Genomic DNA, 18,850 nt, shown 5'->3' with positions numbered 1-18,850 from the left:
GCAATTTTTCATTAGCTGTTACCTGTACTGCGTAGATCTGGAAATGCTGACCCAAGTATAGAATCACATAGTTTTAATTAGCAGTATAGAAGATATAAGTTCGCTTACATAGGCAAAAACTGACAAAAAGTTTGTTTAGAAATTCAGTAACCCGTTGCCCGTATTGTGCGGAGCTAGAAATGCTGATGAAGAAAATGTATCGGGTCATGTGTTTTTGACGAACGGTTACAGAGACATTGGGGTTTAACAATTTCTTAATGTCATCATCAACCCGTCCAGTCTGAAACAAGTGGATTGAAGTATTGTTCAGAAATTTGTCCAGATATGGTCTGAGGTGGTCCCTACTTACCCACGAAGGACATGACGTCAATTATTTCCACCCGTTTTCGAGTTATTAAGCCTTACACTTGGAAGTAAAATGTAATTGCTTTACTGATGCATTGACGTTGTCCCATAAAATCTAGGCACTTTTTAACGAAGACATGCGTTTTTCGGCTACATCAACAGGTAATAAACACAATCACTTTGCCAGTTACATAAGAAAAAATCTTTAAAATTGCCATACCGTGGGAAAATATGGCACACTGAGAATGAGTTAGTTTAAAAAGAATGGGATCTACTGGCGGTAAAAGGTAAAAATACTATTATATCCCATTCTTCTATAATCATTATATAAGTGGATTGCGTTTGGAGTTGTGCTGAAGACAGTTGCTATTATTTTTGGTTATTATTTTTCGCCAGGTACCTTTCCTATATTTGATAGTTGATTTGGAGGAAAAGGTGAGATATGAATTTGAGGCTTCGATAATATTTTGCCTAACTTTTTTAAGGACTAAGTTGCTCCTAGTCAACGCTAGATAGATATATGTTCTTGCGTATCATTTATGCTAAGAGAAAAAAGAAAAATCTTGCATCTTCCTTTCTTTTCGTAAGGAAAATCTCAATTTTGTTAGGAGACTATAGTTAGCATTATGATTATTTTCTGAAAGTGTGATGGGTTTTAGTAAATGTTTTGTCTTCTGTTTATTATATAGCTAGGGAGAAAAATTGCCAACAAGGATTGCAGCTTTAACCAAAAAAACTTTCGTCAGACAACCTTTTGAAAATTTCCAGAACTATTTGCGTCCTCAAAAATGTCTTGCTTAAGCGACTAAGGCCCTGTTCTTTCTTTCTCTTACAACTTTCCTACGCGAAGCAAACGGTCATAGTTCTCGACGATGAGAAACAAAATTTTCTTATCTATGAATAACCGAGCTGTTTTACATAATTATATCTGAACACAACCAACAAATGAAACGAAAGATTTGCTGTGGAAGCAGTATTCCAGTTCCAAATTCAAAGGCTCAATCCTCCTAAAATGAAGTTCTAAAGATGAAGCCAGAGGCACCCACCTCGCAGTCTCAGCTACTGATGTTCCAGGAACTAGTAGAGCTAGCCGAAAAATCGAAGGCATTGTCTTTAATAATCATGCTAAAAACGAAGCGGGTAAATGAAAAGATAAAAAGGAAGAGTAAGTGTAGAAACAGTAAATCTTCTTTGCCTTTTCCTCTTCTTCCTCCTCACTTTAGTCAATTCCAAAGCTGAGGAATATAAATGAAAGCTTCGTAGAGGTATGGCACATTATGCAAATCGCCATTTTAAAAACTGTATCTCTGACAAGGACATTGAGGAGGATTGAGTTCTATCAATCAAATACCCACTAATTTAAATGCAGCTAAGAAATTGGAGGATATTGTCGAAGCGCTTACTTTAAATCAGAGTACCTTGTACATAAGCAGCTCTATGGAAAATATTTAGCAGTAATTACTGCAGGTTATGGGCCCGCTTTTCAGATTGCGGAAATGAGTGGATAATATTCAGAATTGTGAAAAACCATAGAACGCTTTGATTGAGAAGGTAGCCATTTTACTGACGCAATGAACCGCTTTGCTACGTTATGTGTCGACCAGTTACGTATTTAAGACGGCCTGATGTTTCTAAACCCTTCCTAAAGAATTCTAAATTTCTCAAGGTAAATGCTTCCTTACTTCAACGAAATGAGGAAAATCTATTCGGTAAAATGTTCCGTTCTTATATTTCTCATATTGTTACTAAGAATTCATGAAATAGACTTTTAAAGGTGTTCAAAGGTCACAATAACCAAAAAAGCCCTTCCACTGAAATCTTCCATTCAATAGACGGCAGAATGAAGGGGATGTTTTATTAGGCGCGAATACAGAGTCATTTAACCAATCAAAACCAAAACAACGGGCGTAGTGGAAGATATCAGAAGAGCGTCGAAGCTCAACAAATGGAGATGGTATGAAATCCTGATCTATTGCAAATTAGACTTCCTGTTCCAACAGATTTCCGGAACTAGTTTCTCTATCCGTACTGAAAGTTGTGAGTCTAATCATAATATTTATGCTCCCATGGTACATCCAAAACTTGCCATTAGCAGGAAGGCTAAAGTATTTCAGATCTCCGGGAAAACTGACCCACGGTAAGAAAACTTTGTCTATTGAACAAGGCTATCATATTCCTCTCCATGAGACACCAATTCAGGTACAACCTCAGGATCGGTAATTATTAGTGGATCAAGAAATAGCGAAAATGTCAAAGAAGGGAGTCATCCATAATGTAAATCATGTTGATGGGGAATTCTTAAGTAATCGGTTTTTAATTCCAAAGAAGGGCGGGTGAAACCGATCTGTGTTTAATATAAAAAAGATTAAATTAAATTTATTCCATATAGCCACTTTAAGATGACAAAATTAATTTTCATGAAATTTGTTTTAAGGCAAGGCGATTATGTGTACAAAATAATACTCAAAGATGATTCCATTTTAAAAAAATCTGGAAAATATGTGATTTTGTCAAGTTATAGTCAGGAAACTTGTACGAATATATCTTTGTCTTTGTTTTGGTCTGCCACCTACACTGAAAATATTTACAAAATTGTTCAAGGTTCCCACAGCCTTGTTACGGCGTATAACTATTCGGGCCAACCATCTACATGGACGATATGCATCGGATGTGACGCATGGTAAAAGAAAATTTTGACTTCTTGACACCCTGGGCTTTCAATCTCAAAAAACAGTGTTAGAAACATTGAAGAGGATAAAACTTCTTGGGATGAAAAAAAGGAAACGGTGAACAAAATTAAACAGTGCATAGAACTATATATCAGCAAAAACATACCTCACTTCAAACTAAATTATTATTATTATTAATATTATTAACAATTTCTTTTACATTGACGTGTAAAAAAAATATAAAAAATTCTAGCTTCTCGGGAAAAGTCGCTAATTAAAATCAATGAAGAAGGCAATTAATTTAGTTAATTTGACTTCTTTGCTTTGCATACCATCATCCTGAAATAAAGGATGGTTAGACTATAGCTTTTATTTTTGAGATCCTATATATTGCAAGGAAGTGGTATGCCAGAAAATTCGGGAAAAACAACAACAAAAACAAACCGCAAAATGCTATAAATACTAAATAAAAGTCTGCCTGTCAAATAAAACCTAATCCATTAATATACGGTTTGCACAACCTACAAGGGCAACTTTCTGGATTCCATTTCTTAATTTTTGACTTAAACTCTTGTAACGTTTCAGATGTTTTTATATTTGATGGTATTATCTGCCACAATTTTGGCGCGAAATTTGAGATAGTTTCAGTGCCATAAGTAGACGTTTTTGCTGTGCGATAGCAAAGTTCTCTTTCATTTCTCAAATTATAAGTGCTACTACGGAACAGAAAAATATCACTTATTATATCAGGCGAGAGTTTGTTTTTAGCTTTATATATTTCTATAGCTAGTGTTTCAAGATTTTTTTCGTGTATCGTTTTTGATTTATCTCTATGTAACAGTTCCTTAAATGTTGATGTATGGTCACAATAGATTATTCGAAGTGCTCTTACATACAGATTATTAATTCTGTTATTCAGTGTTCTATTGTGGAACATCCATATCAAAGAACAGTAACTGAATTGAGAGGTAACAAAAGCCTTCATAATAACTCTTCTTTTTTGAGTATCCATGTAAGGTGCAACACGCGCTAACGCATGTAGTTTTTGGCTGGTTTTTTGACATAAGTCCGTTACATGCAATCAAATTTTAATTTCCGATCAATTTTTATCCCTAACAGTTTCTGTTGGTCACTGTTTTCAATGTACGTGTCTCCAACGACAGCTTTTGTATCAAGTGGTAAGCTAGAAAGAAGATGGCTCTTTGCTTCATTGGCTTTCATACCGTTTTCAGCAAACCATATAAACAATCTTTTTGCTGTTTTTTCAAGGTTTTTACAACTTGATTTTTATCAGACCCATACGTATATGGGGTGTTGTCATCTGCGTAGCTAGCTATATAAGTTTCAATCGTTATCAGAAATAAATCTATCAGGAAAACGTTGAAGAGTAGTGGGCCTAAAATAGACCCTTGTGGCACACTAAATAAGATGTCCAGTAACGTACTAAATGAGTTGTTTATTTTAACTCTTTGTTTCCGGCCAGTTAAATCGCTATGTATTAATCTAAAAGCATCCTTGTCAAACCCATAAGCGTGCAATTTAGCAATAAGTCTGTCAATAACGCTGCGTAAGATCCTTTATTATCTAGGCTTTTTTTACATTTTTCGATCATTGCTATAAGGCATTGCTGCGTACTAAAACCTCTCCGAAAACCACACTGCTGCTTGTTAAAAATAGGTTGAAAAAAAGCTTCAATTTGTTCGTATAAGCATTTTTCGAATATCTTAGAGATATTAGGCAGTATACTGACCGGGCGTTAGTTACACTTGTCCGTACGGTCCTCCTTTTTGAAAACTGGAATGACGTCTGCGTTCTTAAGGCTTTTTGGAAAATTGGATTGGTCGATGTTATAATTTATGCTATTGCACAAAACATTTCCAAAAATGTCAGAATTTTCCTGTATTAATTTCGTTGGAATGTCAGACTGCTGTGTGTTTTATTTTTATCCAAATCTTTAATTTTTTTTGTAACATCAAATAGGCTGACTCGTCTGAAAGAAAGCTTTTCACCAGACTCGCCATAAAACTGTTTGATTTTGACAACACTTGGATGATTAGCAAATTTCGATAACGAGTTCTCAATAGATTTATCATTAAAAATATTATCATTTTGTGGATTTTCATTTAGCTTGATTCTAAGATTGGGAACAAGGTTGCAAAAATAATCATTGAAAATCAATGCTATTTCAAGGTCATCAGTGATAGTTTTTCCATTTTCAACTAATGTTATCAGCTCTTTGTTTTTGACTTTCTCAGTAAAGCAAGGTTTAACTGTGTTCCAGAATTTTTCATTATCTGTAACACTTTTAATCTCTAAATTGTTATAGTAGGTTTCTTTACTTTTTTGTACTAGTTTGACACATTTATTTCTTTGCTTTTTAAAAGCAGTTTCATTTTCATCGCTTTTGTTTTTTAAGTATTTATTTCTTAGTCTAGATCTAGTTATTATTGCCTTATTTAACTCTTTATTCATAAAAAGGCACTTTGTCGTCGACTGCTTAAGAGATGCTACCAGTTCGTTTAAAATTTCGATATTTTTTATGTTTTCTATTCTCTGAATATCTATACAGGATAGGATTTTACTCGCTGTAATTTGATGGAAAACAGTTAGTTTTTAGTTCTTTCAGAATGTTGAAGAACATCAAAGTAATTACTGAAAGTATCAATGGTGAAGTCCTTTAATAAGCGCTTTTTACACATCATGCATTGATCACGTATCAACACATTAATAATTTCGGCAGCCGTTTATTTGTCTTACTACCGCTTTTGGCACCATTATTCAATGTATCCAGCTTTCTCATCTGACTTGCATTATACATAACTTTAAGTGTGCTGTTGTAGGTGAAGAGCGGGATTATCATCGACATGAAGACATTCAGCGCAGCGTCACTTGTAAGGAAAGCTGTCATACGTTGTAACAATCTTAACCGACTACTGGAAGTTTTATACGTTTTATCGAAATTACTAGAAAACGATAAATGGTTATCTGCTATCGTTCCAAGGTACTTGTATTGGGACACAACATTGATAGGAGTATCACCATAAACGACATGCAGCGAGTCTTTATGGTATTTTAACCGTTGTGAAGTACCAAACAGCATCACTTCGGTCTTGCCTCTGTTTAAGTTCATGATTAGCTCGTTCTCAAGAAGTTAATATGTGACAATTTCCATATCGGCATTAAGGTTGGATTCAATTATACGAAAATTGCTACACGAAAGGAACAGAACAGTGTCGTCTGCGAATTTAATAACTCGATTCGATTTTTTTAATTGAGTTTCAAAGTTGTCGAAGAAGTTCAAAAATAGCAGTGGTCCCAGAAAAGAACCATGAGGAGCGCCGAAGTATACAGCTTCTTCATTGGAACGGACATTGTCAATCTCCACAATATGAGTTCTGTTAAAAAGGTAATCTGTTAATCGCGCTAATTCATTCCCTTTAATACCATATGCCTGCAACTTCGTTAATAAAACACCATGACCAATTGTGTCGAAAGCTTTAGATAGGTCTATATAGATACAACCTACCATTTTACCATTATTTATTTCCCTGCGTACCCTATCACATAAAAGGATGGAAGCCAACTTGGTGGATCATTTTTTTGTAAAACCGTACTATCACTCAGATCATTTTATTCCTCTAAGAAGTCCATTAACTTGTTATAAACAGCCTTTTTAATAACCTTTGATACAACGGGAAGAACTGATATGGGTCTAAAATTTTCTGGCTTGGAACTAACACCAGACTTAAATACAGGCGTAACTTTGGCTAATTTCCATTTAGATGGCACAGTGGATGTTTAAATGGAAAGATTGACAATATGGCATAGAGGTTTAGATATTAATTTGAACAATCCTTCAGAAGTCCTGGTGGTAACTCGTCGATACCTTTGGCTTTTGTACGCTTAAGGGAACGAAGTTCTTTCTCCATATAAATGATAAAAACAAGGTCTAATTTAAATAATTTATCAGTGCGTGGTACCATTTTATTCCTTACCCGCCGAGCAAAGTTCATCAGAGGCATGGCTGCAGTTTTCAAAGTTTTTACAACTGTACTAAAGTAATTACTGAAGTTATTTACGATAGATGTTTTATCATCGTTAATAGCGCCACTGATTTTTATGTTACGAGTCTTGTTCGGAAACACTGATTTAATTGTTTTCCAAAATTTCTGAAGATTACCTATATTCTCAGTTAAGGTGGTTTTCTGAAAGGTTACTTTTGCCTTTTTGATTTTGTTGTTACATCAGATTTGCAATCTTCTATAAATTGCCCAATCATTTTTTTACGTTTGTTTTACGTGTTTTACAAAGTAATTTATCACGTTTGTTCATGTCAGATTTTTCAAGCATAGGTGTGTGTTCATCAAAAACTTTCCGAAGTTTATTGTTGAAGTAATCAACATCGGTAGCCTGGTAGACCGGTTGCCAATCAATATCATTTATATCCTTACGCATTTTTTCTGGATCATAATTCTTGTAATTACAACATTTGATTGTGCGCATCGACTGTTTCATGTGGCTCATTTTTCTGACGCAGCCAACCATGTCATAGTGACGTCGGTAATACTTCTACAAACGAAACGTTTAGTGGATAGTTAGTAAAAATCAGATCAATTAATATTGCTATGTATCTGTTATACGTGTAGGTTTTTTAACTAATTGTTTGAAACCATAAGCATCATTGATTGACTTAAAATTTTAGTCGGTGTTTTTTGTTTTATAATTCATATTAGAATCTCCCATAATTGCAATTTCAGTGCAATTGCTACTCGTAATGATTCTAGATGATAATTTAATAATTCGTTAAAGTTACTCTGCAAATACTTCGATCCCTCAGAAGGACGATAAAAAAGTCCAACTAAAAGTGATATTGATTTTTGTATAAAAGCTTATATCCATAGAGACTCAGTTGAGGAATTTTCTAAGTCAGGTCGTCTCTTAAAGTTTAATCCATCTTTAATATAAATCGCAATTCCCACGCATATCCCAGTACTTCGGTTCCGTTTTAAAAATGAATATCCTTGTAGACCATATAAACCATCGGTATCTGTGTGGTCGTTGCTAACTTTATGTGTTTCTGATAGCCCAATAATGTCAATTTCTGAAGTTAGTCATGTTACTTAGTAATCCCAAATATTCTGGTGAACTAATCTGAGTCCTTTTTGTTTACATAATGCCATAAGGTTGTCCTCAGGGCCAGGACACACTTCAATATCACCCCATAGTAAAATTAACAACTACAGTATAAATAAAGTTCAGTATTCCCTCAGACAAGGGTCTTAGAAGGAAATGATGAATTTGACAAACCATACGATGGTAAAATTCGCTTAATGGATTGAAAATGTAACGTTATACATGAAAAGATATATTTTAACACAAACCCTGAATTTAATCATACAGCGCGATGCATCATCCTAAGGCTAGAAAACATACCTTCTGGGAACAGTTACATGAGAAAGATGGTCCTAGAAAGGAAAACTGTTGCATTTCAACATCCTAAAGCTAATGAAATTTGCAATTCTGACATTCACCAAAACATGTTACAAAATTGCGATTTATTTGCAAATAGACAACAAGCAGCTTTGTCATACCTGTTAGAAATGTGGGGTCGACACACAGAAGTCTTTGTTAGATATCAGCAAGGTAATGGACACTGTATCGTTCCAAGCAAATCACAATTACTACAGAATTTGTACCAAGCAAGCTGAATGTTCTAGTAGAATGCCATTCAAGCAGAAATGATAGAGTCTAACGATTGAAAACGTTTGCCCTAGGTTTTTTAGGTAATGCCAACATAATTTTAATTTCAACATAACCGTGGTATGCTCACTTAAAAAATATGAATAAATATCTCAGTGTAAAAGGTTTTTACTTTTTCCAATATGTTGCAAGATTCCCAGGTAAATTTCCATCCATTGTGAAAATTCTCTACGTGTTATAGCGTGAAAAATTTCAAACAAGAAATCCCACATTCTAGAAACCAGGTGTTAGGCAACTAGGTTAGGCAACAATTTAGTCTGGAACATCTGCTGTAAGTATCATACTAAATTACTTGTCCTTGTTATTTGACGAATGTATAGAAGCATAGAACTATCATACGTCACCGCTATGGTTCCTCTGCATGTCCTGCAGAAGGGGCACAGGTGTTTTCAACTTGAGAGCGCCACAACTTAAATTTACTTTTGTAAGGAATGTTGACAAAGTTTTAAGCTACATAGACATACTATTTGCTAATGAGAAATTAAGTAACTTTGATGTTTAGTATAAGTTAACTGGTTTGTTAGCATTGTCAGTAACCTACGTGTTGTCACAGTTTAACACCTTAATGTAAAATTTCTGGCTAGGACAGATACTTTCTATAGTTTTTCTTTGTTAAGTTACATAAAAGTTTGAAAACAGGAAAAACTCCTCCTTCTGCAACTTATTAGGCCTTTACAGGATTAAACGTAGCGTGTTGTTAAGACTTTGGATGAACGCAGGTTGGATTGGAAAAAGACAAATAGATCCCTATAGTTGCGGCTAGGAACTCCCAGTCCACTTTACGCAATGATTTCTTCAACTGTTTCCCACTGGCTCAAGAAATTACTAAGCAATTCTGGAATAAATAGATCAGTTTTCGAGGCACACTCATCTAAACTAGCATTCCGTTCTTAGCCAAGTGTGAGTGGTGTGCTACTTACAAAAATACTAAAAAGAGGTTCTTGGTCTAGCAATACTACCTGTCAAATATTTTATCACAACAACATTATTAAGAAAGGTCAAGTATTTCAAGAAATGGTCTATAAATAAACCTAAGTTGCTTTAAAAGAGGTCTAGGTCCTACTGGGTTGAGCAAGAAAAGTTTGAGAACGCTGTATTAGTTTTGTGAAAAAAAATTCCACAATTACATACATTTGAGCCAATTCGGTCATGAGTGTGTATTATAGAAACAAAAGTAACACATTGTTTAAGTGTACTATAATTATTGTAGTACACTTAGTCCAAAGCAGAGTCCAAAGAGAATAGAACAAAAGCACAATTCTAACGGTCGATGTAGCAGTAAACGATTAATAAATTTTAGATAAATTATCACTTTATATATTATCACGGCTTCTCGGCTCGTCCGCCATTATTGTTATTCTAGCCCTAACGGTCTAGGACATTTATTATTCACGCAGATACTTCACGAACGACACACGTGTTATCTTTATACCTTGTACATGGCGCTGCGAGTTTGTTAGTTCTTATAACTATTTATTACCTTTACGACGCTCAATACAGACGAACCAGTCCAGAAAGGTAAAGCAACAATTTACAAACATTTTCAGCAAACATATTCACAATTTTCGTGTACATTGCATCATTGACATTTCTGCTAACTGAACAAGGTGGTCAGTCCACATTTTGCCTACATACATTCCAGAAATACTGCTGGCTGCTTTTGTATTCCCTGGACGTTATTTATCACTGTCACATGAGTTCTGGGATTTCTACAATACAAAACACTGTTTTTCCCCACATTTTTGTCTTAAACATTTCCACCTCAATATATACACATCGTTAGAAGCCGCCATCTTTGTTTTTTGTTTTCCGAACAACGTTACTAGTTCGTACGGCTGCCAATATGGACACAAGGCAGACCACCGCGACTAAGCAGACGCAACGACCGCTGCCATGACTGCTGTAATCCAAATGCAAAGACAACAAATAGCAATGCAGGAACAGATGGCACAGCTAATGTCTACGCTCATCCCAGAATCACCTCCTGTACCCAATGCAACCGGTCGCTGCTTAAAACCAAGTCGCCCCACAATATCTGCTGATAGCACCGATATCAAATGGCACATATTTATCGACGAGTGGAACCGATACAAGCAAATGACACGTTTGATCGATGGACAGAGTATACGCAATGAATTAAGATCGGCATACGATGCGAATGTGAACAAGATGCTATTCAACTTTGTTGGACCCGACGCCCTCAACATTGTCAACGAAGAAGAATTGCTGGCACACATCAAGTCCGTTGCTGTAAAAACCGTACACCCAGAGGTTTATCGTCAACAATTCTTTACCATACGTCAAAGCGACGGAGAATCAATCACGTATTTCATTTCCCGCCTTAAGTCACAGGCCATGCTCTGTGATTTTGTGCGCAATTGTGACTGTGCTGATGCCCAATGCAGGACATCATACTCTAAAAATATAATCATGTCTCAAGTTATAGCAGGACTATACAACTCCTTACACCGCAACAAAATCCTTGGCGAAATGGCAGCAATACCATCCTTACCACGATTGACTGACCGTCCCCCCCCCCCCCCCCCCCCCTGACGGTTTTTTTTAAAAAACTCCTTATTGCTTTTTTTATGTCTATGATACTTACTGAGTTTCAATATTTATCTATTAGACACGTGTATGCTAAATTTTTAGGTCCCATACCTTTCAGAGGCCTTGATATTGGCCATTACTCGAAACTACCCATAAAAATCTCTATGAAGTCCTTATAATGGGGAAAATATAATAACTCCTGTTAGAATTATCCTTAGAACTTGAAACTTTCAACACAACTTTGTTTTATCAAGAAGAATCATTTTGCATAATTTAGACACGTGACTAATCCAATTTCCCGATTTTGTCGGGTTTTACCCGAAAATAGGGAAAAACCAGAGTTTCGGACAAGTTTTGGCAATTGTTTATGGGATCCATATAAAAACCGGAAGATATGTTAAGTAACTTTTATTTAGCTTCCGGAAACTTCAAACAGAATGTAAAAATTCACTCCAGAACAAAGGTAATTAAATTTTAAGCAGATAGTGCCATTTTTAACAAATTTCAAGCTTCTGATGACGTCACAGAAAATATGCTGATGCAAGCAAAAATTTATTGCCGTCATTTTGTTCCTTTTATGACGTACTATAAGTGTGCCAAGTTTCATTCAATTTGAACAACCCTATGAAAAGTTATTGAAGGTGGCGGGCGGAATCCGGACATTTCTGTTAACAACAAAACCGCGACTGAGCTCGTCTACAAATGCGAGGACGTCAACGGTATGTTCTTATCTCAATCTGCTCTAAGGAAATTAAACATCATCCAATGGGAGTTTCCTAACCAGCATGTAGTGAGTAGTGTCAACACCCACAATGTCATCGTTCCACACGAAGAGTCAACTGCCGCATGTGGTTGTCCCGCTCGCTCATCGTGTCCACCTATTCCGGACCAGATACCAAACCCTGCAGCACGGGAATACAGGGAAGACACTGAGTGATGGATAAAAAAATACTTCGCAAGCAGAGTATTTAATACATGCTGTCATCAAAGCCTACAAGTAATGACTGGAGATCCTCTGAAGAAATCGTTTTTGCCCAATACCACCCCTGTTGCTTGCCACAAGCCAATACCATTGCCACATCATTGGAAAGAAGCAGTGAAACGGCAGCTAGACGAGGACATCGCCCTGAAAATCATCAAGCCTGTCCCTACCGGCACTCTAACTACATGATGCTCTCGTATGATCACAGTACTAAAGAAAAATGGCACTACTAGAAGAACAGTTGACCTTCAACATTTAAAAGGCAGCAACCAGAAGGGAAATCCACCACACCCAGTCACCTTTCGATGTTGTCAGTGTTGTTCCAACTAATACCAAGAAAACCACCCTAGATGCATGGAATGGTTACCATAGTTTAATGCTCGACAAAAGTACACGCGACGCTACCACGTACATCACAGAATGGGGAAGGTGCCGCTACCTTCCTGCTCCTCAGGGATTCCATGCATTCAATGATGGTCACACAAAGAGGTTTGATGACATTACTAAGGACATCCCTAGAGTAAAACGAATCATCGATGATTCTCTTCTGTGGGACAAGGATATCGCTTCTGCTTTTTGGCACACAATTCGCTATATAAAATTGTGTGCAGATAATGGTGTAGTTTTCAACCCAAAGAAGTTTGCATTTGCCAAAGATACGTTTGAGTTTGCTGGATTGACATCTCCCAGGAGGGATACCAACCTAATCTTAAACTTATGCATGTTATTAGGAATTTTCCATCTCCAAAGAATATTACAGGTCTTAGATGCTGGTTCGGACTTGTCAATCAAACGTCGTATTCATTCGCTCAAACCCTTATAATGTCACCATTTCGTGATCTGCTAAAACATGATGGGAAATTTTATTGGGACGATCAACTCAAACAATTATTTCAGTCCTCTAAATCAGAAAACTTAGATAGCATTCGAAACGGTGTACACACATTTCAAGTCAACCGACGAACGTGCATTAATACAGACTGGAGCAAGAATGGAATAGGGTTCACGTTGTCCCAAAAACATTGTGAATGTCTATCTGTCGACCCAAAATGTGGCGATGGACATTGGAAGATATGTTATGCTGGATCCCGACTTACAACCCCCGCAGAGGCCCGCTACGCACCAATTGAAGGTGACACCCATGCTCCTCTCTTTGCATTGGAATGCTGCAAAATATACATGATGGGATGTCATAATCTAATTGTCGCAGTCGACCACGAACCTTTGGTTTGCATCTTCAACAACCGTAGCCTGAATGAAATATCTAACCCGAGACTCCTGAAAATTAGAATTATTATTATTATTATTATTCATTTATTTATAGTTGACTAAGTATAAATGCATATATAGCTAATAAAAGCTAGTTAATGTCAACTTGAAAAGAAAGATTTTAAAATATACAGTATAAATATAAGGCATAAAATATTTTTAGATATATACAATTTTTTAACATTTGTGGTTGTATAAATTAAGTGAGTGTATAAGCAAATATGAAATTAGCGACAGTACATCCGCGAGTCATATAAAACCAATTTGTGGGATGTATTTTTTACATAGTCTGCAGGAGCAGTTTGGTAGAAAGAAGGCACTAATGTTCCAGTTTCATGTCATCGCCATACCTGGTTAAAATAACAACGGCGCTGATGCGATGTCACGCGCACCGACAACCTCATAACAATTACCCTCAAGCCACAATGCAATCGAAGAAGATATAGTCGCTGCAATTCACGCCCGATTCGACGATAACTTATTCATCCCCAATATCTCCCATCACGCGACATGCCGGGAATGTCAGCTCAGATTCAAAATAGACGGGATCAGTGCAAGCGATGCAACGAAATTTCCCCGTCAAACAGAAAGGATATGCCGACAGAGCCCAATTTTCCAGTGTATCCATTCTAACATACTGTCGCCGACCTCTTCCATATGGTCGGGTGAATGTACCGATTATCCGGATGGGCCGAAGTTGCTGCAACCAAACCGGATGCATCAGCGTCAATGCTCATTACAATACTCAGACAATATTTCACAAGTTTCGATGTACCAGAAGAAATTTCGACAGATGTTGGCCCGCCCTTCAATTCACACGACGTGCAATTCTGGCATGTATCCCACCATACATCATCTGTTGGATATTCACAGCGTAACGGACGTGCTGAAGTAGCCGTAAAAATCACCAAGCGTATTTTCACGACTAATGTTAGTCCGTCTGGATCACTCGACACAGATGAAGTCAGCAAAGCTCTGTTATTATACCGGAACACTCCTGCACCTGATATGGGCGTGTCGCCTGCGGATCTCCTCTTTAGACGTCATTTGAAAGATCATCTCCCACCTCTCACGCGGTTTTGACAACAGTGGATAGATTTCGCAAATGTGAGGGAGCTACTTTCCGCAAACGATACACACAGTCTATCGAAAACAAGCCAACTGTTAACCAATCACTACGATGGCAAAGGACCGGAATCGTAGCTGAAGCACTGCCCCATCGACAATACCGGGTTGTAGTGGATGGAAGTCGTTGTACAACACTCAGAAACTGCCAATTTTTGAGGAAAATCCTGCCTGAGTGTCGACAAACAGATATCGTTGAGCCTTCACCACCACTGACAGACACTCCCAACGAAACAGCCAAAATTCAATCCATCTGCGATCAATCCTGTGCCAGACTCTGCTGACATTTAGCATAACGATACCGAGCAACACGAAGCACCGCCGACTACTGCTACCGCTGGTGAAACTCCTCCTCGCAGATCAAGACGATTGAGGCAGATGCCAGTGCGATTCCAGGACTATGTATTAAACTGAACAGACAGCTGAAGTGATATGGTTGTTTTTTAAGATATGTTTAGCTATATTCTCAAAAAAAAAAAAAAAATAGGACTTGTATATATTATCACGGCTTCGCGGCTCGTCCGCCATTATTGTTATTCTAGCACTTACAGTCTAGGACATTTATTATTCACATGTTATCTTTATACCTTGCACAATCACCATGCGCGCAATAGAACATCACGAGTTAACAAACATAAAACAAACTCCTTGCTTCCATCTTTGCTGGTAAAACGGAGACGCAACTTGGTACTTTCACTTCCGACATACTTCTACTTACACTCTCGACATTGTACCAAATAAACCGTCATACTGGAATTACAGTTCAAACTCTTTTGGATGTTATAAATTTTACTGCCACTTTTAAAGCTTTGACAATTCTTACTGTAATTGCAGACATCGCAACGTCGTGCCTTACACCGCTTACGACCGCTTTATTCAACAAGAAAATCTTTCTAGCTTTTCCCTCGTTTAAATCTGACAACTAAAGGTTTGGGCATGATAAGCTATATTAAAGGTAATGCCAGGGTCTTTTTCGACAGAAGATTTCTCTATTTAAGTCATTCTGTTTAAATTTTCTCGCTTTTAATATTCTCTGTCTTACTAATCTATCACTGTAACCTCGCTTTATAAGCCAAGTCTCCAGTTCGTTATATCTCTTATCAAAAAAATCTGAAGAAATTCGATTCAGACGTAAAGCTTGGCTATAGGGATTAGAACTTTTGGAATGAAATACGTTGCCTCCAGATACTGGTGAGTATCTGTTGGTTTCATTTGGTACGGATCAGCGATAAGTTTGGTTGCCTTTAATAACAACCTGGATATCTTAAAAATTTACTCCTTCTTTAGAATACGTAGCGGTAGACTTAATTGGAGGGTGACAAGATTTAGAAGTTCTACACACTGCTTAACATTTTTCTCTCCATGCTGCCAAATGATCAATATGTCATCAATATAACGCCACCAAACCAACGGTTTTAAGGTACAGATATTTAACTACAGTTATAGGACTATGAAAGATTCTTTTATATATCATATTGTCCATTTGATAAATAAAAAAGGAGTCAAATTTTTAAAATACAAACAAAATGAAAAAAAATTTGTAGTACCTGTTTTGCTGTTAAGTATGACAACATATATTGATGCTAAAATATGAATACAACTTCTATATTTTATTTTATTTTGCGCCATCATAATCAAATATGAAACTTTAAGTTAATGAAAATAGCAAACATATAAAAAAATCTTTCAATAAATTCACAAATTAAATGTGTAATTTATCTCTTAATTACATATCGTTATTGTCTAATATAAGTGGGCTACCTCATTAAGAGTGACCTTATTAACTTTCAGTTCCGTACGATTAAATAGATATTTAAGACATCACTTCCTGTGTAAAATACGTATATATAAGCTAAGGTTCCATTCAATTTTTTGTCTCTTTTGACTTTGAACGGGCGATTACTCCATCTTATACTAGACATTTTATCCAAACGTGTAAAAAGCAGGCGTTTAAATACACTTTAAATTTAGGAGACCTGATACACAGTCAATAGAGAAACAAATAATAAAGGTCGTCTAGTTCTATGTTATTTACACAATTTTTTTAATAGTCACAAAACACTGAGAAAAATGTTTGAATTGATTTTCTTTCAAACACATTAAAAATTCCACTGAATTATTAGATTGATAACTTTATTAACGGAACTCAATTCTATATACTTCAGGGGCATAAAAATTTGTGAAAAAAAAAATTCTACACGCGATTTTAAGAATATGCTTAAAATACCGGTCTGGGATTAACGGTTGAAACAATTTCTATTGTTAAGAAAAAAAGAGCAGATAATGAACGGCTTAGTTAAAGTTTTGTTATTTTTACTAAGTGAATAATGTTCTGAACAGTACTTGTTTTTTTTCACAAACACAATACACGGTTTTACGGTCTCAGTTCCGTTCCGCTTTTTATACACTTTTTTATACCGAACGGAAAATTTCGAGCAAATCAAAAATATGGCGTATACATGTGTTGTGAAAGACTGCTCAAATAGCATTAGAAAGTTGGGAAAATGGAGGACAGTGGAATGTGAAATACATAACTGCTTAAGATCTTCATCATCATGTTCATGTGAGGAACCTTTTATTTAAGTATTATTCTGGTTAAGGCGATTTTTATATGTTTTTTCTTAGCCAACTTGAAGACTCTTAATATAAAATATAATATAGGCTAGCTTTAATATAATAATTTGCATATGTATTTTCATTTTAGGTTATATCCATTTCCAACCGAAAGAAAACAACCAGACAAAAGAGATGCCTGGATCAAGTTAGTGAACAGAACTGATTACAGTGGTAAAAAGTAATGACAACCCAGCAAAGATACTCGTATTTGCTCTCTCCATTTTATGGATGGCAAAACAACGATTTTAAATCCCAATCCAACTAAAAATATGGGTTACGATTCAGGCAAAAGGCCACTCTTTTATCACCTCCAATCGAAAAGAGGAAAGCTAGAGACTCTAGTAGCAGTAGTAGTAAACAAAATCAAAAAAAACTTTTTTCAAGTGATTTGTCCACATCATCGAACTTTGACGTAATTGAGAATTCACTGGTAGTTAATGATGAAGTTGAAGACATGTTTTTTGAATATGTACCCAGGGAAGAAAAAGAGGAAATAAGCATTTTAGTTTTAAAAGTGATGTTAGTATCATTATTGCACACTCTTCTACAACACATTAGAAAATTACAAGAGGAAATTAAAATATTAAAAGCCAATGATAAAAAAACACACTGTGAGACAGTATTGACAGATAAAAATTGTAACTTTTACACGAACATTGCTAACTTGGGGTTATTCTACAAACTTCATGAAAAAATTGCACCGTCAGTCAGAAGGCGTTATAGAAGTAAGAATGATCTTGAAGGGACAAGACAGTTCAAAGTTACCCCTGAAAAAATGGGTCCAGATAGAAAATTGACTTCATGCGATGAATTTATATTGTGTCTGATGAAATTGAGACTTGGTCTGTTAACACTCGATTTATCACAGCGGTTTGAAATTTCTGAAAGTTTGTGTGTGAACATTTTTGATTGTTGGTTTAGAGGCATGGCTGAATATTTGAAGTCATTTGTTTATATTCCAGATCCTGGCACACTTTTTTTGTCATCTCTCAGACGCTTTCACCAATTTAAAAACTTAAATGGTATTATAGACTGTTCCGAAATTTTTATAGAGACACCAAGAGACCTAGAATTACAAAGTGCAACATGGTCAGATTACAAGCATCATAATACACTGAAATTTCTTGTATGTGTTGCACCCAATTCAGCTATAACATTCATATCAAAAGCATACACAGGAAGAATTAGCGATAAGCAAATAACACTGGATAGTGAATTCTTGGACAAAATTCCGAAATATAGTTCTATTATGGCAGACAAAGGTTTTAACTTATTCGACGAATGTGCTGCAAGATGTTTATATTTTCTAGTACCACCTGGACGTAGAGGAGCATCGCAAATGACTCCCGCTGAAGTTAGCAAAACAAGTTCAATCGCAAAAGTACGAATTCTGGTTGAACAGGTTATCAGACGATTAAAAACATTTCGCATTTTGGCGACCGAACTACCGATATCTATGTTGGGTCATATAGATGATATTTTAATTGTGTGCTCTGCATTGTGCAATTTCAAAGATCCCATATATACTGACTGA

The 18,850-nt window shown here is 36.1% G+C and overlaps 2 protein-coding genes across 2 annotated transcripts in view; one reads left to right on the top strand and one right to left on the bottom strand.

The window, feature by feature from the left end:
• Window positions 1–16,590, bottom strand: part of LOC130635943 (uncharacterized) — a 38,952-nt gene extending 22,362 nt beyond the window's left edge. The window contains exon 1 of the mRNA XM_057445478.1: window positions 16,248–16,590. The gene's annotated coding sequence lies outside the window, so the exon portion shown is untranslated. The remainder of the gene's footprint in view (window positions 1–16,247) is intronic.
• A 907-nt stretch (window positions 16,591–17,497) lies between these two features.
• LOC130636870 (uncharacterized) lies at window positions 17,498–18,850 on the top strand. The gene is made up of 2 exons (XM_057446719.1): window positions 17,498–17,547; window positions 17,602–18,850. Exons 1-2 carry the CDS (start codon window positions 17,498–17,500, stop codon window positions 18,848–18,850), a joined length of 1,299 nt encoding a protein of 432 aa, XP_057302702.1.

Source organism: Hydractinia symbiolongicarpus, chromosome 3 (assembly GCF_029227915.1).
Source record: "Hydractinia symbiolongicarpus strain clone_291-10 chromosome 3, HSymV2.1, whole genome shotgun sequence".
Classification (NCBI taxonomy): Eukaryota; Metazoa; Cnidaria; class Hydrozoa; order Anthoathecata; family Hydractiniidae; genus Hydractinia; species Hydractinia symbiolongicarpus.
Note: the sequence above shows the minus strand (reverse complement) of the source record. Positions and strands in the feature narration are given on the sequence as shown.

Bases quoted from the DNA above. Each gene is read 5' to 3' on its own strand.
- LOC130636870 (XM_057446719.1), top strand. From the start codon at position 17,498: ATGACAACCCAGCAAAGATACTCGTATTTGCTCTCTCCATTTTATGGA. The intron at 17,548-17,601 runs GCAAAACAACGA...GTTACGATTCAG, and splicing joins CTCTCTCCATTTTATGGATG to GCAAAAGGCCACTCTTTTAT.